The 22,534-nt window shown below is 48.0% G+C and overlaps 1 protein-coding gene across 5 annotated transcripts in view; it reads right to left on the bottom strand.

The window, feature by feature from the left end:
- The window catches only part of FANCD2 (FA complementation group D2), a 2,923,540-nt gene that overhangs the window by 1,850,941 nt on the left and 1,050,065 nt on the right, over positions 1 to 22,534 (bottom strand). For all 5 annotated transcript variants that reach the window (XM_069644087.1, XM_069644091.1, XM_069644090.1 and 2 more), the window contains exon 17: positions 19,915 to 20,046. In XM_069644087.1, the coding sequence (XP_069500188.1) occupies positions 19,915 to 20,046 (132 nt within the window). The remainder of the gene's footprint in view (positions 1 to 19,914; positions 20,047 to 22,534) is intronic.

Below are 22,534 nucleotides of genomic sequence, written 5' to 3'. Positions count from 1 at the left end.
CAAAATGCTTACGTTGCAAGCAAGAGGAGGGGACATTCTATCACATTCTATGGCAATGTACACGAGTGCAACACTTCTGGCGAAGCTGCTGCGATAGACTCTCCAGAGTCTTAGGCCGTCCAATCCCTACTGACCCCAAACTCCTTCCTCTGGGCATTGATGCGGAGCAGGACCTATCCCGCTTTGAAAAGCTATTACTTTCAACGTCCACAGGTATAGCCAAAAGAAACATAGCGCAGCTATGGGGCTCTGAAATCACTCCACAGTATGATCAATGGATATTGGACATAGACGCAACTATCCTAATGGAACAACGTGTTTACCAAGCAAGAGGGTACCCGAGCAAAGCAGACAAAATTTGGGGGAAGTGGGAATTAACGTTGTGAAACCCGTACAATCTGAATTAATCCAGCTTGCAGAATAGCACTTTGGCTGCCTCTGGGCATAATAGCTATGACATTAATATCTCTATTCACCTGAAAGAACTGAACGTAAAATGTTAATGGATATTTGATATGATTAATGTCTCCTGTATTCCTATCCTCACTTGTGTTTCTACATTGGTCCTCATGGTGACTACAGTGGCGAAGCCTGTGTTGTCCAAGAAATGGTCTAAGAATCATGCTACATATGTCTGGGATGTTATTTACTTGCTAAATTACAATGATGGTGGACCACAGGTGAATGTGAGGCATGCCCCTGTCATATGATGCCTTGCACGACTAGCTCATATGTCAGATGGGGTGGGTTAGTTCCAAAAATGCTTCCATTCGACTGTGATATTCAGTCCATTCCTCACTGTGTCTAGTCCATGTACCCATTTTTATTCCAATCTTGTTAGAGATAGATTGATGTCTCCCCCTCGTTATATGAGCAGTAACAGAGATTACACAAAGGGACCACAATTACTGTGATTCAAGCAAACACTGACTCAAGGTTTTAGGTACAAAATAGAAGTACATTTATTTTTAAACCATTTGTTATCAACACAACACTTCTATTAATTCAAAGACCACACGTAAAATATACTACAACTAACCAATTCACTTTGTACAGTATTACTCAAGGTAAGTACCCTGTGTATGAATGGACCGGTGTTATGAAACAGAACACGTTACCGTGAATACAATTGCAATCACTTTTTGACAGTTCGGTCTATTAGATGAACGCGTATCCGTAGCAAGAAATGCTAACGGGGCAAAAACACACTTCGCACCAGAGATACCCAGAGCGAGGTGGGGGAAAAAAATCAATGGCCATATGTAGTTAGGCAGACAGAATCGAAGAACACACAGACAGGAATTCACGAGTCAAAGGGCTGGAACCAAAGTCAAATGATACCGGGTACCCGTTGTCGGGGAACACACAGTCGGACAGTTCAAGATTCAACGTTGCCAAGAGTACTTTGATGTTGTCAATGTTCGGAAGCAAAAGTTATAAGAAGGAGGGAAAAGTAAGGACAAGCCTTAAAGTAGAGAAATAGGGATTTCACCCAAAATTCCTCAAACAGGACGCAGTACCTTTCTCAAAGAACGAAGCTGGTGCCACGGCAGTTGTTCCTGTTGGTTTCCCGCAGACCCACGCTTTCCTGCAGCTTCAGCATGAAGAAGGACGATGAGGGGGTCCGCACCACAAAGAGATGAGGCCGGCAGCATCGACAATGAATAAAAGGTGTACTCCTTAAAAACAGAAGAGTGTCTTCAGGTGGCTATCTGGACCACTACAGCAGTGTGCAGCGATTTCGGCCACGAAGGCGACCTCTGGCTGAAGATGATGAGCTGGTTATCCCCACCAGGCTCAAGGGAAGACGACTCCGGACTGGATCTCCTCTTAGTCGTTGGGTAGGGTAGATAGCTCAGGACTGCAGCAGGGCTTCACCGGTATGGGGTAGTTGCAGCAGTCGACCTCTCCTCCACTTCTAGTCGGTCCCTTGTAGTTCCAGTGGCGAAAATGCGAAAATCCCCCATTTACACAGCCTGGCTGTCAATCACACAGCAGGGGGGTTGTCCAGCCCGGACAATCACCTCAGCCAATCATGAAAAAGTGCGACTTGGGTTTCCTACACCCCTCCCTCACATTCAGCCCACCTAGACACCCAAGCGCCTTGAGGAGGGCTTCTAGGTAGATGTCATGATCTCTGCTTCCAAAAGGTCAGGGTTTTCCCAACTCCCTTGGAAGCAGATCCATTACCCAGGTTCCGAGTGCCAACCAGTCCCAATTGGGACCTTTTGGACCCAGTCCTGGCGCCAGTGGCACCAGGCTCATAAATATGCCCAGTCCCAGCGCTGGAAGCGCCGGGCTCATAATGCTTGGGTGGACTTACCTTCAGCAGACCATGCTGCTTACTTGCCTGCCAGTTGAGCCTCTGATCCTCTTCTGTTTGGAACTACTTTTCCTGTTGGGTGGGGCTGGAGCCACTCCCTAGATTCAGAACACTGGAACTCTTCTGGAAGGCAGGAACTCTTTTCTTACCAGGAACTCTTTTCTTACTTAGGCGTGGCTGTGGAAGGAGACACCTAAGCACTACAGGAGGCTATTTAAACCACACCCGGTGGATGAATCTTGCTTTGCGTTATTCTGCAACCTCTGCAGCAGAACGCTCATCGTGTCTTCTGCATCCGGTCCTGGGCCTAAGGAAAAAGGCTTACCATCCTGAATCCAGTCTTCAGCAACACCTATAAAGACAAGAAAGAACAGGTTAGCATTCCGGCATCTGAAAGGCAAAGGCTTACCATCCTGAATCCAGTCTTCAGCAACACCTATAAAGACAAGAAAGAACAGGCTAGCATTCCGGCATCTGAAAGGCAAAGGCTTACCTACTCTTCGTGCGCTCCGGAGGTCTTCACACTGCATTCCGGCATCTGAAAGACAAAAGTTTACCAACTCTTCGCACGCTCCGGAGGCCTTCGGCGCTGCATCCCGCATCTGAAAGACAAAACAAGGTGCGTTTAAAGACATTGGGGAACTTTAATACTCACGTGCCATTACTCCTTTCCACATCTAATCCAGTGGGTATTCCGGCACCCTGCAGCCGCTCCGAACTCGTACCTGCAAAATAAAAAGACAGTTAGAGCGCATAGTGAAGCAGGCAACAAGCGCTTACTTACGTGCTTCCAGGCGCTTCTATTCATCACACGGGCTCCATCTTCAACTCACTTCAGCCCGTCACCCGCCATCGCCGGAACCCTGCAAAACAAGAGACATCATTACTAAAGACTTTAAAGACATTTGAATGACTCGAAAATTACCGTTCGTGCAGTAAACGACGGACAGCAGTCCTCTGAAGTCAAGAGGCCTGCGCTACCTATCCAGTGAAGAAACTGGTTACAGCACCCTGCCCCGAGGCAGATGGAGAGCTCGGCATTCACTTACCTAAGGTGAGAGCGTTAACCTTTGGGGGTCTACAGGAGAGGAGAAGAGGAAAGAGATAGGGACACCCCAATAACCCCAGTTCATTAACCCCATATTTTCTATCTGCAGACATCTTACTCTACACGTCAGGCATACAGTGCACAGAGGTCCAGCCCAAAGAGCCAACCGGGTGCTACACATCATCTTTGAAGATACGGTAGTCGCCCAGTCAAGACCGGCGCCTCTGCGAGAATCAGGTGAGCGTTACAGTAGAAGCCCGCCAAAAGACAGTGAACAAAGAAGGCAAACCTAGTTTGCCGCGCAAAGTAAAACACAAGAAGGAGTTTAACAAAAAGAAATGGCGAATAAACCGCACCAGACCCAAACGAAAAAGGATTTGGTCAAGCGGGTTTAAGTTTGAGGCTAACACAATAGCCTATAATATTACCAAGGTTATATAAGATAACCGCGGTAGAAATTTAGGGTAGATACCACTTCCACCAGCCATGTCTAAATGTTAAAAGAGTGAAACAATGCTCTAGGAGGTACAGATAAAAGAGTTAAGAGTTAACCCTTCCAGTACTCCATGTAAGATGGTGTGGATCTGTGATTACATTTGACTAAGTAAAGTTAATGGTATCTTTACCCTTTTCTGGGGGACAGTAGTCGCCTCAGAAATGGAGTCGGTGGGAAGTCTGAACGACAACTCTGTGTCACTGCACTGGGGGCTACTGAAGTGGTGTACTTCAGAGCTCACAATCATAAAAACAGGTAAAATACACATAGCAAAATAGGTGTAAGAGTGGGGGAAAAGCTCACACTCTTACCAAGTGGAAAGAAATAACTCAGGAGAGCCAGCAAAGCTGCTGAGGGTCTCACTAGGTTAGGGAAATTAGCCATAGAATGAGAATTCTCCCTAACAGTGAACAAAAGTCTATGAATAATAACAGCTCAAAAGTATTGCCTATACCTTGTCAATCACGTTTGGTGACTAATTCTTATGAAATTCCTTTAAGGAATATTGTGAGGAATAAACGTGTTTAAAAATGAAAATCAAACTCAGAAACCTAACTTTGTCACTAGGAACTTCAAGTCCCATAATTCTCTAAGCATTGAGACGAGGAAGAGGGATGAAGAGGTGCAATGTTGCAGGAGTAGTCAAATCATTAACTCAAATGACCCACACCTGAAGGTGACTGGGACACTTAAAAAGCCCACTCAGGTGCAGGAGAAGACCAGTAGTAGTGAAGCAGCAGCAGCATGACTCATGCAGCTCCAAAACTGAAGCTGGAGTATAGAGAAGACGCTGGGACCCATGTGTGGCAGATTGCAGCTGCCTGTCCTGAGAGAGTCTCGGCCTCCTGGAATGTGAAAGGCAGAGGTTGTGCAGCGCAAAGAGTGCAGGAGAGAAGCTTCCCCGTTTGAGACCAAGTTTGCAGACTGCGCAATGGGAAGCAAAGGAAAGGGAAGCTGTCCTTCCCCCAAGGCAGTTTCCAGTGGCTGGGGGCTTCGAGGAGATTTCTGGTGGCTGGCGTGCATCAGAAGATCTCTGTAGCAAGAGAAGCTCCAAATGCAGGTGGTGCAGGGGAATGCGTACTGAAGGAAGCAGTTTGCCGAGAAGCGAGGAGCCACAGAATGAGAAGTCCTGCAAGCAGCGAGGGGAATGTAGTACCTGGTGATTTCACAGGTTTGGTGGCCCTGTGGCGCTCCATTCCTGCTCACGTGGCTCAGGCAAGGGTCCGGCGAGTAAGCAACGCTCGGGTAGGTGTGATGGAAGTTTAAAACGCAGTTTTGAACATCGAACTTTGAACAGCAGCAGACTCGAAAATCGCGTAGGAGAGAAAGGGATTCCCAAGGTGATTTTTAATTGCTTACTAGTCAAAGGCAACAGATTGTAACCAAGGCGAATGACTAATGATAAAAGTGTGAGTTGGTGGAAAGTCCAGCAAACCAAGGGGTCGACATTGGTCAAATATTGGCAAAAGTCAAGACTTACAAGCAGTGCCCAAGCCAAAAGAAACTAAAACCTAGGCGAGCACAATTCAGTCCATATTGCCAACAGCAGAAGGGGGCTAATGAAAAGTCCACAAGCTCGGAGACGTACTGCCCATACCTTATACAAGTGGTGAAAGCTGGTATCATCTCACATTACCAAAACAAAGGAAGAAACAGAAAGAGACCCTATCCTTGGCAGTCATTGGTTACTGGTGTAGTAGGGAAATAAGTGCAAAAAGGCTTCCCTTCTGGAGAAGGGATACCCAGAAGAAGGGGAGCATCATTCGTAGAAGAATAGTAAAGAATACCAATGTGAATCTTGTTTTCCCTGAAGTATTAAGTAATGCATTGTCTTCTGATGTTTGTTAATCTGCTTAGAATCACATGCTGTGCATAGACTAGCGAGCAGTACCCGGAGTTGGAGGTGGGTTATGAGAAGGAACAGTAGAGAAAAGAGGTTTTAATACTGCTTGTCCCACCTGGGAATCAGATCTAGAGTGGGCATCTAGACAGTAGTGTTTTGTAAAGCCGTGAACAGAACTCCAGGTTGCCGCTTTGCAAATGGACTCAAGAGGGACATTTGCAATGAAAGCTATGGAAGCCCCGGTGCCTCGAGTGGAGTGTGCTCTTGGCTTGAAGGGTAGTTCTCTCTTAGCAAGAGAGAAATAGAGAGTGATGCATTGTACAATCCATCTAGAAATAGTGGATTTTGAAACTGCATCTCCTTCTCTTCCTGCTGCCACCAAGACAAAGAACTGATTGGTCTTTCTCAATGGTCTAGTTCTTGCCATATAAAACATAACGGCTCTGAGAACATCCAGTGTATGCAGGCTCTTCTCCCCTAAGTTTGAAGGGTTTTGAAAGAACGTTGGTAGTTCTATTGACTGGTTGACATGGAATTTAGAGATAGATTTTGGTGCAAACCTAGGATGTGTGCGTAGAACCACCTTATCCTTGTGTACTGTTACAAAGGGGTCTAGTACAGAGAGCGCTTGTAGTTCACTTACTCTCCTAATGGAGGTGATAGCTATTAGAAAAGCAGTCTTAAGAGTGAGGTCTTAAAGTGTTGCTTCGTGCATGGGTTCAAAGAGTGACCCCATGAGCCTGGTTAGTACCACATTTAGGTCCCATCCGGGAGCTGGGATAGCTATGGGAGGGTGGATCCTCTTCACTCCTTCCATGAAGGCTTTAATAACTGGGACTTTCCACCATGACACTTTAAGTTGGGAAGTGGTGTATGCGGAAAGTGCAGATAAATGCACTTTAATAGAGTTAAACACCAAGCCTGAGTCTAGTAGGTGAGTCAGGTACAGAACAATTTGTGTGGGGGAGCAGGCAACTGGGTTGATGCTCCTTCCTCTACACCAGATTACAAATCTCTTCCATTTACTAGAATAACAGTGATGAGTGTTAGGCTTTCTAGCCTCCCTGAGAATGTCCATGCATCTCTGCGGGAGCTGTAAATGTCCAAATTCTATGATCTCAGGAGCCAGGCTGCTAAGTTCATGGGCACGGATGTAGTGTCCTGCCCTTGTCCTGTGACAGCATGTTGTACGGGCAGGGAAGTTTCACTGGAAGAGATAGGGACATCTCCATCAAGTGAGCGAACCCTGGCTGTCGGGCCCAAATAGGGGCCACCAGTATCATGGTAACCTGTTCTTGGTGCATCTTGTGCACTATCTTGTTGAGAAGGGGAGTCGGGGGAAAAGCGTAAACAAATTCCTCTGACCATGGTATCGATAGACCGTTCCCCTTGGATTGGTTCTGGGGGTACCTGGAGGCATAATCTTGGCATTGGGAGTCCTCCAGAGTTGCGAACAGATCTATTTCTGGGAATCCCCATTGTGTGAAGACATCGAAGATGATGTCTTCGTGTAACTGCCATTCGTACTCCGAGGGCAGAGGGAAGTCTCTGCTGAGTTCGTCTGCTAGCAGATTGAGTTCCGCTGGTACATGTTGTGACAACAGGAACATGTTGTGTCTGAGAGCCCACTTCCAGATGTTCTGGGATAGCTTGGACTGTCCTGGAGAGTGAGTGCCCCCTTGCTTGTTGAGGTAGAACATGGCTGTGGTGCTGTCCGTGAGGACCATCACTGTCTTCCCTTGCAGGTGTGCCTGGAAGGCTTTCAGTGCCTTGAACACAGCTAGTAGCTCCAGTAAGTTTATGTGCTTGGATGCTATGCCCGGAGTCCAAACTCCGTGAGCAGTCTGATGGGACAGGTGAGCCCCCCATCCTGTGAGGGATGCGTCTGTGGTTAGAGTGGCTTCCACTGCGGGGGTGGCGAATGGTTTCCTTATTACCAGGTTTTCCTTCGACCACCACCGTAGCGAGAGAACCAAGGCTTGCGAGACCACCACTAGATTGTCCCATTGTCCGCTGGCCTGACACCACTGGCTGTTGAGCCACTCTTGCATTGGCCGCATGCGCAGACGCGCGTGAGGTACCAAATAAATACATGACGCCATCATTCCTAGTAAGAGCATTGCTTTGCGTACCGTCACCGGCCACATATTGAGGAATCTGAAACAGCATGTTTAGGACCCTCTCCTGGAGGGGAAGACGAGGCCATCCTTTGTTCGAATTAGAGCCCCTATGAATTGTTTGATCTGGCTGGGGTCTAAGATGGACATCTTCTCGTTGATGGAGATGCCCAGTTGAATCAAAAGGTCTACAGTCTTTTGGGTATTTGAGAAGCATGCTTCGTAAGAATCCCCTGCTATGAGCCAATCGTCGAGGTAAGGGTATACTGGGATGGACAACCTGCGCAGGTGGGCCGCTGCCACTGCCAGTACCTTTGTGAATACTCTCGGCGCTGATGCTATGCCGAAGGGTAGCACTCTGAACTGGTAGTGTTTGCCCTCTATCATTAACCTGAGGTATTTTTCTGTGCGCTGGCAACATCAAAATATGAAAGTATGCATCTTTCCTGTCCAGTGTTGTCATGTAATCCCCCTGTGAAAGCAGGGGGATCATCTCCTGTAAAGTCACCATACGAAACTTTTGAGGTTTGACAAATTTGTTCGCTGGGCGCAGATCTAGTACAGGGTGCATGGTCAAGTCCTTTTTGGGTACAAGGAAGTACACTGAATAAATACCTTCCGTTACCTTGCCACGACGTTGTCCTCTTTGGTTGTATTGTCCACTGGTGCCTTGGTTAGAGGGCCAGTTACCTGCAGAGTATTGCTGCTGCTGGTGTTGCTGTTGGCGTTGGCCTCGAAAAAAGCATCTGTTGCCATAACCACGTTTTTTGGGAGGCCTTGAAATTTGGTCTAGGGTTTTGATGGGGTCAATATCCTTCTTTGCGGTCTCTAGTGCCTCATCCACCGCCTTCCCAAAGAGGTTGGCATCTTCTATAGGTTTGTTAATTAGAGAGGCTTGTGTTTCAGGTTTAAAACCTGAATTACGTAGCCATACATGGCGGTGAGGAGGATTCCTTGGACTAGGGAACGGCCAGCGGTTTCTGCAGCATCCAGAGTATGTTTCTGCAGCATCCAGAGTATTTTTAATGATGCTTTGGTTGACTAAGGTCCCTTCAGTAACCGTGGCCAGAAGCAGAGTACGTAGGGGTTCCGGTACCTCCTGGATGTCCTTACGTAGTTTGCTCCATTGTGCATCTGCGTAACTTGCCAGCAAAGAGTTGTTTTTGGCAATTCTTGCGGAAAAGGCAGCTGAGGCTGTAATCCCCTTTCCTAGGGCATACAATTTTTTACCCTCTTTATCTGGTGGTGCCTCGCTGGTTGACAGCGGGACCCCTGCTCTTTTCCTTGTATTTGTCACCACTAAGGAGTCTGGTACAGAGTGGCCCCTGATGTATAACGGGTCCGATGGGGAGGGACTAAATAATTTTTCTATCCTTGGGTTGACCCCTCTGACCAACGCGGGTGTAGATAGAGAAGGAATAATTCGTCTCTTTACTGAGGCGAGGAGGGGAATGGTTTGGCTGACAGGGGGTTTCTCCTTGATCTTTTCTACAAAGTCTATGTCAGAAGAAATTTCCCCAGTCTCGATTTCGAAATGCGCTGCTGCCTTGCGTAGTAGTGCATTAAAGGTAGGTTGACCGTCTATAGGTGATGTATTCCTAATAGGCGAGTCCTTGGGGGGGACCGGTTTAGGGCGTCAGGTCTGAAAACGCTGATGGGGTCTGCTCGGGCTGTGAAGCGCCTTCTTCTGGGTCTTCTCCGAAGCCCCCACCACCACCCATATCTGGGTTATCTTCAAAACCTTCCTCCTCTAGGTTTTGTTCCCCTTCGTTGCCTAAGAATTAGTCATCCTCCTGAAAGTGGGGTCCTCTTCAGTGAGGTCATATAAATCTAGATCCTCTTGGAGGGGATTAAACAGCCTAGGGTACTTGGCCCTGGGAACCTCCTGAGGTCCCTCTCTTGATCTCTTGGGTGATGGAAGGTTCTGAGTCCCCATAAACCTCTCCATTTTGTCCATACAAAACTGGAGTCTCTCTAGGGTTTCTTGAGGTACCTCAGAGCGGTCAGGGGGGGTAAAAGGGAGGGGCTTCAGTTTGAAAACGCTTCGACCTATCCCATAACGTCGGAGTAAGGTTCCCATCGCTCTCTGCAACTAATTTGTCTGTCGAGGGTACCTCTGGCGTCGACGTTACAGGCGTCGCTCGCTCTACGCCGACGGGCGCTCTCCGACAGTGCGCGTCGTCTGGCGGTTTAGTGATAGCGCCCTTATCTGGGGGTAGCCCAGTCGCTAATCGCGTTTGCGGTTGCGAGGGGGGCTTAAGACTCTTACGGTCAGAGGAGGCCACCGGTAGGACCGGCGTCTCCGTTGGCGCTAATGCTCTCTTCGTCTTCGACGAGGAAGAGCTGTGGGTCGTGTGTTTATGGGAGTGTTTTTTGTGTGCGTCAGTGTCGCCGGGGTGTTCATAACCCATAAGCAGGGCGTGAGCCAAGCTTGTCGGGGCCAGGGACAGGCGACGAGGAGCGTGAAAGCTCCTTAGTGAGGTCTACGACTTCCGAAACGGACCTCGAGTTATCACATTCCTTGCGACTTCCGGCGGCGGCGGCAGCGGGTGAGGAATCAGACCTAGACATGGCATAGGCTGCCCACCTTTTGACCCTGCGATCCTTTAAAGTCTTAGGCTTAAGAAGCTGACAGGCCGCACAGCCGTCTTCTTTGTGGTCGAGGGGCAAGCAACGGTTATACCGTTTATGCTGGTCTTTCCAGGTAAACGTGCCTTTTCAACGTGGGCAAAACCTAAAGGGTGTCCTTTCCATAGCTGAGGAATCGATTGCATGTGATAACCCCAAAGGAAAGGGAGGGGAAAGGCAAAGGCATTCTCAAAGAGAAACAATAAATGTCCCACGACCCCACTCTCCGTATTGTATTTGGCCGGCGAGGCCAGGCCACGTGTTCGGCGAACGCCGAACAACCTCCTCTATCGAAGGCACCGCCGTCGAAGATCTTGATCGGCGGTGAAACAGCTTCGCAGCTACGATGCCAAAGGAGGGATGTAAAGTATTATAAGTTAATAACGACCAAAAGTCGAATAAATGTTTTTTCAATGTCTCTCGAGGAGCTCCGCGTAAAGGCGACAAATATCTGGGCGGAAAAAACAATCCGAGGGACCTCAATGCGTGAGGGATTGTGGGTACACTGCACGTCACTATAGGGATAGTGTTACAGACACGTCTTGTCGATGTCCCCTTTTCGACTACGAAAAACAAAATGCAATACTCAGCAGTGACCACTGGATGTCGGACTATGCACAGGATGTGATTCTAAGCAGATTAGCAAACATCAGAAACACATTTTCAGCTTTGTTTCGAACAATTTCATTGGAGAACATGTTTTCAACGTTATTCGTTGCTTACGTTGGTTTGCATTGCTCATCCAGGACACTGTGCGCAAAAAGCCTGGGATACGCAGGTGCCCGGCTGGTATCTGATAAGGTTGCCATGGACATTGTCAAAACGGAGCTGTTTCTGCTGCTTTCCTGAGAAAGGGAAGAGTCCTGCTCCTTAAGGTAAACGTGGGTAACTCCGGCCGGGGGCACACGGAAACTGAACGAGCGGAGACTCCGGACAGAAAATTCTAGAAAGTGCCACCCTGCCTTTGCAGAGGGCTTAAAATGCAGGGCACTGAAATGGTCAGACAGAAAGCTTTGGTCGAGGGGAAGGCCACCATGGTCTCTTGCCTGGCCGTTTTCGGGGCTTTTCAGCTGATTCTGGTGACATGAGGACATTCTTTAAAGCTGTGCCAGGGGGTGATCTATTTTCTTTATACTGCTATGCTTCATTTATTCTGTGTTGGATTTATTCGTTTATGTAGCTTTAGAATAAAGGGCCGTATAAGAGAGAGTTTATCATTTAGCTAAGAGTGTGTATGATTGAGTCCTTGCCTCCCCGGTTCAAGGTTTTTCATTTAGTGTATTGGTGAGAGAAATAAGATTTGTCTGTGCACTCTTTGAAAAGCAAAACAGCGGCCCCAGGCGTGGGAATGCCCCCAAGGCCACGCCACGCCCTCCAGCGTCACACCTCAGTCCCCCTTTTACATACCGGATGCTTGAATAATACCTGGCTATGCTGACAGTTTTAGCCACTGGCATGCTAGCTGGGGAAGGTGGGTGGGGCTGTAAGGAGGAAAGGGGATTGAGAACTATGAGTACTCCAGTTACTACAGTGAGTAACTAATTACTCATACGTCCCATCCCCTTTCCCCCACTCTTGTGGGTGATGCCCCCAAACAAGACAAATGGGCAAGGCCGTGACAACCTGCCTCGTGCTTAAGAAGAAGCAAAAAGGTTCTTCAGAACTGCCTGACCGAACTCTGCATCCCTCCTAGAGCTGGTGTCCAAGGAATAGAGCTTACAGAACAGAGACGGAGTGGCCCACGTAGCCGCCTTGCTAATGACTTCCCAGGAAGAGTGTCTCTGAAAGGCGACCACCGTAGCCTTTATCCTGACTGCGTGAGCATGGAGCCCCGGGGAACAGTCTTACCCATGGCCACGCAAGCCTCCAAAATGGCCTGGACCATCCAACGGGCTATGGAGGCCTTGGAAGGCTGGCTGCTGGGAGACAAGCCCCCGAAGGTGACAAACAGGGCCTCTGATTTCCAGAAAGACCATGTCCATGAGAGGTAGAACCTGCGCACTCTTCTCAAGTCCAGGGAATGCAACGCCCTTTCAGCCTCTCATTGCTTGCTCATAAAGAACACTAAGGCAGATTTCCTGGTTCAAATGGAACAGAGAAACCATCTTTGGCAAGAAGTTTGGATGAGTGTGCAAGGTGACCTTGTCATTGTGGAAGCTGGTGAAGGGCTTGCACGACAACAGCACCTGTAGCTCAATGACCCTGCGTGCAGAGGTGAGCGCCACCAGAGGGACCACCTTGAGCGTCACCAGTCTAATGTCCACCAACGCCATCGGCTCAAACGGTTCACGATTTAAGGCCGCAAGTACCATGTTGAGGTCCAAAATGGGGTGGGTTATATGGACCGCAGGAAACAGCCTGGACAAGACCTTGAGGTGGGCCTTAACCACCGGGTTGGCTGCTGAAAAAGCGTGATTCGGAAAGTTCTTGTAGGCCCCAATGGCCGCCAAGTAGGTGCGACGGGTAGTGGCCTGGATGCTTGACCGAGCCAGGTGTCCTCAAAAGAATGCACGTTGTCTAGGCAACAAGTGGGAGGGGGGGTGCAGCCTCTTGTTGCGAGTCCAGTGGCAGGACATTGTCCACATACTCTGGTACTGAGAGCGCATAGATGGCCTCCAGTATGATCTCACAGTTGCCATCTGAAAACCGAGTGGGTCAGTCTCAGCTGAACAGGAGACAGACCGAGAAGGCAAGCCGGGCCAGGTCAGGGGCTCCACTGCCGCGTCCTGTTGCGTAAGGAAGCCCCTGCTGGGGATCCGAAGATGGATAGGTGCCTGTGAGTGCAACTGCAGCATGTCCGAGAACCATGCCCTCGACAGCCAGTGGGGGGGCAATCAGGATGAGGATGCAGCCCATTGAGGCCTGGAACAAGGGTCCGGATCCGGAGACATCCATTTCAGAAGAGGGGCAGATCAACACCACATCCCATGCATAGGAGTGGAGAGCGGGTCCCGTCCTCCTTGTTCAAGTAGAACATTGTCATGGAAATTGTCGGTCCTGACCAGAACCGTCTTGACCCCGATGACTGGAAGGAAAGACCTGAGAGATAGGCCCACTGCCTGAAGGAGGGACGGAGGAATAGGAAGTTTGTCCGACTGTGCCCCGTCTCCTGGTCCCAGTTGGCTATCAGTTGGAGCTGGAGGCATCTCATCATGTGGTGGGCGTGCTGCACCGTGAGCAAGCAGGACGCCTTCAGACCCAGAAGTTGCTGGAATCACCATGCTGAGGTGGTTGAGTTGGTCAGAAAGTGCTGTATCACCATCCAAAGGGACTGAAGCCTTTCGCTCGTGGGGAATCGCACGCTGTACAACCGTATCTCATCGAACTGCAAGAAGTACCAGGTCCCTGGAAGGGGTCAATTGCGACTTCCGGTCAGTGTCCATGGGTTCCTCACCCTGAACATCCTCACCTGGTTCTTCCACTGAGCTATCCAGTATGGAGGTCTTCTGTCTTCTTCTTCTGCTCCTTCTGGTAGTCTCTGTCGTCTTCCTTCTGTTTTATCTTCTTGTCTTTCTTTTGCTCGTGAAGGTAGGGGTGAGCTCCACCCGAGGCCACCTTGACCGTGAAAGGTACGGCGATCTGGTGAACCCAGAGGAGCCTGCCCACGAAAACAAGGAAAAAGTCTATGTAGGCAGAAAAACCCTGTGATGTTGGAAGGTGGACTTGGTAGCCCGAAGAGGAAGCTGCAGAAGTTGGATAGGCTGGATGGGACTCCGAAGTCTTCTGGGAAGATGAACAATGCAGGTTTAAGTTCTCCAGCAGTATCTGGGGCTGAAGAGGATCGTACCGGAAAGGCAGATATGTAAGACCCTGAGCGAGTAGGGTATAATAAGTATCCAGCTCGTGTGCCACATTCACAGCAAGGGCCAAGTCTGAAAGGACTAGCAAACTGTACAGGTGAAGAAATTATAGGATAGAGCTTAGAAGCAAGAACCTGAATCGAGAAGAACAGGTAAGCGGAAGGTAAGCATAAGATTTATGAGAGATAGAGAGAGCGAGAGAGAGAGCGAGCGAGCAAACCGGCTCCGCGAGTGAACTGAGGATAGGGACTGGGAGCCGGCGGTAGATAAAAGAAGGGAAGATGAACAGCGACGAATCCGCCAAAAGGTGGGTAAGCGGAACTCGAGACTGTAAATACCAGAGGTAGAACGGACACAAGGAGGGAAGTCCGAAAGAGTATGTGCCAGTCCTAGTACAAAATAGAAGAGGAGGGGCTAGTTCTGGCAAAGTGAAAATAGAGAAATAAACAAGCAGAAAGTAAACTAAAGGCTGTCGGGGGAAAAGCCGACAAGGGCCAGAGAAAGGAGCAGCGTACGGGGTACCTGCCCAAGGTTAACAGAATCAAGGGACGGCACTGCAAACTAACAGAGAGCCAAAACGGATAAACTGGAGCGAGTTGCAACGCAACGAGCAGGGGGCGTGGTCTTGTAGTCAGTTCAGGCAACCACTAGACCGTAACCCAGAGAACAGCGTGCTTCAGTGGAGCCTCCATCTTTGCCACATCTTTCACCGCTGTATCGTGACACTTCCGCTGGTTCAGGGAAAACCCCAACTGGTGAAAAACATCCGCTAGCCACTGGCAGGAGTGCCCTTCCCATCGGGCAAGCTGGCCCTCACCAGCCAGTCGTCCAGGTATGGGGTTATAAGTGGTGGCCCTCCAGGTGAAGGCGGCCAGCCACTGCGTTCATGAGCTTTGTGAACATACGAGGGGCCGAATTGAGGCTGAAAGACAGCACCCTGTACTGAAAGTGGTGTAACAATCGTGAACTGTGCAGCCTACACTTGTGATATAATTTTGCCACTTCAAACTTTCTTTAACACACACAGGTCTCTCAGGTTGCTTGCCAACTCACCGGCTGTGTGCGTTTCTTTCTTGGTTTTACGATTTCCAATTCACGAGTCAAGGTTAGTACCACAGGCTTGGCCTTGCCTCCCCAACTCTGCCGTTCACCCGGGAGGGCCGCTGGCGGCCTCGAAGCACAATGCAGCCTTCACTTATCGGATCTGGCCGTCTCTACATGTCTTTAGTGGCCTGTCGGAGGAAACAACTGCTAGTAAGGAACTCTTGGGGTTTTCGACCCGCTGCTCTCATCCCTTGGCCCGTAGCTCTGCTCCAGTAGGTTTGCCTTCACCCCAGAAGTACTGCTTATACTCGTGGTCCGCCTTGCTCAGAGCGTGTCTTTAGGTATTGCCTTTTATCCGTGTGAGGAGAGCTAGTTGGTATCAGGTGTATGTACTTCAAGTCAAGTGCCTGACTTCGCCTGCCCTGATTAACGGGACATGTCCAGTACGATGTATGAGAGTTAGTCTTGTTACTCTCAGTCACCCGCTTCCACGGCCCAGTGTTTGTGTAAAAAAGATGGGGGGGGGGGGGTGGGGGTGAAGTTGGGACCTCAGAGAATCCTACAAAATAGGATGGGCTAGAAGGGGGAATACCGCATATCACCATTGGCTGCCTCACCCCCACTTCCCGAAGACCCTTCACCCGGGTGCTCCTCCCGCACTGGTCCACCCTCAATGTCTGGATCCAAAAGGCATTGGCTGTGCCCTGGCCAACTGAGAGAGAGAGAGATCCCCGGGGACTAGCAGGTGAGACGCTCTGGTTTCTCACATAGGGTATGTAATTCTGAGTAGTCAACAAGGTAACCTGTAACATTCTATGTTGGAAAGTTCCTTGGCAAAACCACCCGCAGAAGGTGAGGAAAGTGATCAGGTATTGTGAACAGCACAAGGCCAAAGTGATTTTGCTGCCAGAAACTTATTTGGTTGGGCTGGTTAACAAGGGAGTGGAAAGGCCCTGGGGAAGCAGTAGATATTACGCGTCATTCTCTATGTTCTCTATGCATAAAACGTATAGTTTTCACTGCCTGGAATAAGTGGCTGACCCGGGGGGTAGGGGGAGAAGAGAGATTCCTAACTGTGACAGGGATACTGGCACACACTCCTGTGACAATAGTTAATGTATACAAGCGGAATGTTAACGATCCTGATTTTTTTAAAGTTCTCCTGCACTAATGCTATAAATACATGAATACCAACATTGTCTGGCAGGGGACTTCAACACCAGTTTAGATAGTGTGATGGACATATCCACAGATGGGACAAGCCTCTTTCAATGGCAGCTCGTAAAATCGTCAGTTGTATGAAGGTTATGGAATTGTTGGACGTGTGGAGGACGCGTCATCCTGGGGTCAGACAGTACCCATGCTACTCGTCGGTCAACGATATGACCTCTCGGATTCACTATGTTCTGGCCACCCCAACCATAGTGCGCATGACTGTAGGGTGTGGACCTCTTCCCTGAACATTGTCGGACCACTCCCTTATTAGGTTGACTATTGTATTATGTAGGGATTGGGTGGCTAGACCCTTTTGGCGATTTAAGGCCCGCAACATTGACGGATATGATCTTCCACAGTGAAGTGCTTGAGGTCAAAGTCGTATTTTGAGCACAATCTGGGTATCAGTGGCTGTAGTATGGGAGGCCTTCAAAGTTGTTTTGCGGGGTAGATGTATGACTTTGGAATTTGGCGTGTTGAAGAGCATTCGGAGCTACCTTGATGCAATCGACCTTGAGATGGAGTTGGTTGAAGGTGACAATGTCGGTACGCTGGCCAGCATTAAGTAGGCGCTGAATAGGTTTTGTGCTGAAGCAGAACGGGAGGTTAAGTTTATTGCTCAGCCGGTACTGGCCAGACAATACAGAGTGGAGAGGAGGCTGGGGCGCCGTCTTGAAAAGGTAATCAGTCAGGAGGGGGAATAACGCAAGTGGCGGCGCTGTGCACTGAGAGCAAGCAGGTAGTGTCAGAACCAGAGCAGATCCTAGATGCGTTTCAGGCCTTCTATGAATTTTATAGTTCATGGGTTGGGGTGAATGCCAATTCGCTTACCCAATATTTCCATGGAGCGTCCCTAACAAAATTGGATCAGGACGCTGTAGTGAAGCTAGACACCCCGATCACAGTTGCTGATATTCTGGCCGCTCAACGGTCATTGCCTTCATCCAAGGCGCCGGGCAACAATGGCATCACTGCAGAATAGAGTTCGACCCGGATGTAGCAGAACATATGCTGAATATGTGGCAGGAGGCAATGCGTGTGGGCTCCCTTCCCCCACTCTTCGCGAGGCCGTGATCTCTCGGATCTTGAAACCAGGTAAGAACCTCCAAGATTGCGCTTCATATAGGCCAATCTCTCACCTCAACTTAAATATGAAGATTTTTGCTAAAGTTTCAGCAAATAAACGACTTCCCGATATGACGTTGATTGTTCATCGAGACCATATCGGTTTTATTCCCGGTCACTCCACTGAAATTAAAAATTAACCTGCGGCGGTTGTTTGCTATCCTTTCGCAAATAGACCCTAAGGTCCAAGCTGTGGCCGCCTTTTAGATGCTGAAAATGCCTTTGACTCTGTAGGGTTGGAGTACCTGTTTTATGCTTTGTGGGAGTTCGGCAACCCGGAATACTTTCCGAATGTGGTGAAACCTTTATATGCTGGAGCCAATGCTTGCATAATACATTTTGGTAGGTGCTCAGCTGTATTCCCGCTGTGGCGCGGGACAAGACAGGGCCGTCTGCTGTCGCCACTACTCTTAGCAATTGCGGTTCAGCCGATGGCAGCACTGCTTAAGAAAGATTCATAGCGAGCAGGGTTTGGCCTTGGGGGTGGCGGGGCTGTCGGGTGATTGCGTCTCATTATGCACACAATATCGTTCTTTGCCTTAAAAACCTGGGCGTTAATCTGGCTCCCTTGACAGAGGAGGTAGAGAGCTTTGGGGAACTCTCAAGACTCTGTGTAAACTGGTTGGTCTTGTTTCCACCCAATGTGGGTGCGGTGGAGTGCCGGTTTGCGTACCCCTATAGATGGGAGAAGAAGTCAGTTGGTTACCTGGGGTTACAGGTCAGTAGGACTTCTGGTTAAGAACCACTTGACCTGTATGCAGGAACTCCGCACGAAAGTCGGCAGGTGGTACGCCCTACCCATCTTGATGTTGGGGTGTATTGGAATAGCTAAAATAGTAGTGGTACTGAAATTGCTTTATAATGTCATTGCTCAAAATGTCCCTGTTTAGCCAGGAAAGCAGTTTTTCTTGGTCCTGCAGCCTTTAATGGTCCCACTTGCATGGTTTCCCAAGAACCCCCGGATTAGGTGGGATACGCTGACCAGGCCTTATGAGATGGTGGTGCTGGATGCCCCAGATATGTTGCTTTATTTCCTGGTGGAGCATCTCTGTTTCGCTGCGTAATGGATGCCAGGAGCGATCTCTTACCCCCACGTGCAAATCTAACGGCATTCGGTCCGCCCCTATTCTCTGCAAAGTGCACTATTGTCATTGAAAGTGCTTAACAATTTTAAGTTTGACCTTGTCGCCTGTACTATTCATGCGTGGAGAAACGTAGTGGCATGTCTGAATGTGGAGCTCCAGTACGCCCAGATTGTGAATGTAAATGGTTATTTATAATGCGCTTAATACCCAGAGGTTTCTAAGCACGGACCTGGCGATCGAACATGTGTTGCTCTGTGTCGTTTTGCGCTGCCCCTGAGCTATCCTCCCGAATGCTCTGGATATGGAATACAGAAGATTTGCTCCAATCTTGTGATGATACAATAGCTGGAGCGTGGGAAGATCTGGGTATTAGATATATGTCTGATATGTATCCGGTATGGGTGTTTGTGAGATATGTTCCGTTTGCGGAGAAGGTGGGTCACGACTTTCATCATAGATTTCAGTATTACTGCATGAGGGCAAAATTCAGGGCATGGTCCCCAGCTTTCAGTGAAAAAACAGTAACAGTGACGCTGTTGCAGTACCTTATATATCCTGAGTTAATGTGAAGCACATAGTCTCCTCTATCTACAAGGCAATCGTCAAGGGGACCCCAAAGGCAGCACTGGGTTGCAGGGCAAAGTGGGAGAAGGATGTGGGGACTACGTTCACCGATAAACAGTGGGCCATTATGTGTGGATGCATACACGCCGGAGCAGTTAGTACTAGATTGCAGCTTATTCAGTTTAAGACCTTACATAGGGCGTACGTGACCTCTGCACGCCTTTAGCTGTTTGATTTCACTAAAGTTGGCTGGGGCATCCCTGTCACCTGCATGCCTCGGCTCCATCGTATTGGCTATGTTTGTACCTGTATGAGGCGTAAAACTTAATAAATAACGTTTTTTTTAAACAAAATACCGAACACAGAAAATAGTATTTTAGAGTTGTGTGTGCTTTTTCTGATGAGCTGCAAAGTATATTGAGCTGAGAAAATCAGTTTTTATTCAATGTAAAGAGAGAAAGCATCATTCAAAGTTCTGAATAATCATGCTTTTAGTGACTAGTTTCTCTGTGGTATATATCTCCAGCGCCAACTCTCAGGGATTCAGCTGCAAACTGCTTGTTTTACATCACATAAAAAGTTTGAACCTGTGCTAATAAATCATAAAAGAAAGTACTGTACGGCACCTTAACAAACACTGCGTACAGTGCTACAGTAGATGAATGCATCTTCACCAGGTCAGTCAGAACATCCAGAGAGACATCAACTTCGGCAGAAAACCCACTACAAACATGGGTGACCAGCGCACCAACAACTTCCTGAGGAGATGAAAAACATATTCAGGCTTAAAAGGAAAGGGCATATAAGTACCAAAGTAATGGCATTGTAAACACACAGTACTATCTACAACTAAACAATCTTGCGGTACACGTTCCGTATGGATATACCATAGCAGGGATCGAAAAAAGTGTAGGAGCTTGAAACAGCTCCCAGTATCCAGCACCACTTAGTAAGCAGGAGCTACCTCTGGGGAACCAAAAGCTGTTATATAGCATGACCCAAATTTAACTCCCATAGAGGATACCACCTATACCATTTTAATTAACCTTTTGTAGTGCGCTAATGCCAGAACCCAGACCCTAAATGTGGGACCGGTAACCAAACCGTGTCGCTCTGTATTGTCTTTCTTCCAAGACAAATCGGTTGCCCCTGAAATATCCTCACAGCCCAGCTTTTGCCTATTATATATGGCCCATTTTGCTTCACAATTCTTTTAGTGGTTTCCTAAAACGCACTCATGCACATTAGGAAACCACAAAGAATTCTGAAGCAAAATGGGCCATATATAATGGGCAAAAGCTGGGCTGTGAGGATATTTCAGGGGCAACTGATTGTATGTTTGTATGGCACCAGTTGGCCAGGGGAGCCAAAGGTGGTTCCTGGTAGCTGTTGCTGTCAAGTCAACCAGGCTCTCCTAGGCAATAATCAGGAGCTAAATAGCGCAATGCAATTTTAACACCTAAATAGCATTCAACATGTTTAAATGGACATTAAAAAATACTTTATACCACTGAGAGTGGATTCAATACCGCTTTGGCTATCCATCGAGAGGTTTTTACCATACAACTGCAAAGGGTGTATTCAATGGGGAAGATGCCTAATTTGGTGATAAAACTACCCACTATCGAGAAGACTAGAGATGCACTTGCTTCGTGGCCAATTGGTTGTGGTGAATATGTACTGATTCACTATGGAGCCTCGTTATGGAATAACCCTGGGCTACAGATAGGGAACAAGGTTCTTTGTTGGCAAAGCTGAGTAAAGAGGAATTTTAAGAATCAGCGATGTTTGGAGTGATGAACAAATGGTCGTTTTTCACAGACTGAGAGCAGACTTTGGCCTTGGTCGGAGGGAGTTTAGAAGGTATGTGGAGTTGAGCGAACACATATCACAGAGGCAAGGTATGTTAGATGTACCAATGATAACTAAGCCATTGGCTTGTAGTTGGTTTGCTTCACCTCCATGCATGGTATCAACTTTTGTGAAAATTATGCCTTTGGAATCTTCCTATGCTGCCTCTTGGGAAAGGTTGCGACAGTCTTGGTCGGAGGAATTGGGGAGGGAAATCATTGCTAAGGAATGGGATTATTTGTCGCGAGTTGGGATCAGATCTAAGATAGACTTGAATCTGCAGTTCATTTGTCAGAAGATCCTGTTTCGTCTGCAATGGACCTTGGAGAGGATGTTTAAGTTGGATCTGACGAATGAGGAGTCTTGTTGGGGTTGTGGTCAAAGAGGTAGCACATTGTTACATAGGCTGTGGAAATGTTCTAGAGTGACTGACTTCTGGAGAGAGGTTCTTGTCAGACTGGATGCGATTCTGGGAACGGCATTTCCTAGATCGCTGTGTGCTGTGATTCTGCTTGCGAAATCAGGAAGGTGTGATGTGGCAAGAAGACATGGTGCTTGGATCGATAAGGTGGTGGTAGGGGCCACCAAACAGATACTTCGAAATTAGAACTCAAGGAAGAAACCATTGGTAGATAGTTGGCTGTTGGATTTGCAAACATTGGGGAGCTGTGAGAAATTCATGGGTCATAAGCAGAGATGTGAAGATGAATATTTGGAGATTTGGGGAACATTTAATGAGCTGTATGGTTGAAGACTGGTTTTGAATGTGGTTAGGACTTGATATTGCGACGGGTTTAGGTATGGTGAAATTAGACTAGTGGGTGTTTGTTGTATGTGTGTGTACGACTGTGTGTTGTGGTTGATGTTCGTCTTTTCCTTTCCCTTTCATATTCTGTCTAAAATAAAGGCATGGGCTTGGTGGTTTATGTTGGGCATGTACCAAGCGTTGTTGGGAGAGTGAATGCATGAATTGACATTATTTTGGTAGTGGAAAGGAATTTGCTGCCCCAGTTGTTCCTTTCTAGCTAATTCGAGCTGGGAATCAATTCTTCAATAATGAAAATACCAAGCTATTTTTAACTCTAGCTACAGGATCAACAATAGTGAGATGATTTCAATAATTAGCCGATGATGATTCAAGGGTTTTATCATACACATCAAATGTTGACCTGTCAACATATTGCTTGTACGTATTACTATAGAAAAAGATATGTTATCAAGTAGAACAAACAAAAATCTGTTGATGGTTCAATGCAGCTGTCCCTTTGCTTTCTTTCTATCATTCTACCCACATGCTGCCCTACAATCAGCTCCAAATCTTGTGTCATTTTAGTATAATCGAAATAACGACATTACACTTTTGTGTGTAATCAATGAAGAAGATTCATTAACAAG

Source organism: Ambystoma mexicanum, chromosome 2p, assembly GCF_040938575.1.
Source record: "Ambystoma mexicanum isolate Mex_15411 chromosome 2p, UKY_AmexF1_1, whole genome shotgun sequence".
In the NCBI taxonomy this organism is placed as follows: domain Eukaryota; kingdom Metazoa; phylum Chordata; class Amphibia; order Caudata; family Ambystomatidae; genus Ambystoma; species Ambystoma mexicanum.
Note: the sequence above shows the minus strand (reverse complement) of the source record. Positions and strands in the feature narration are given on the sequence as shown.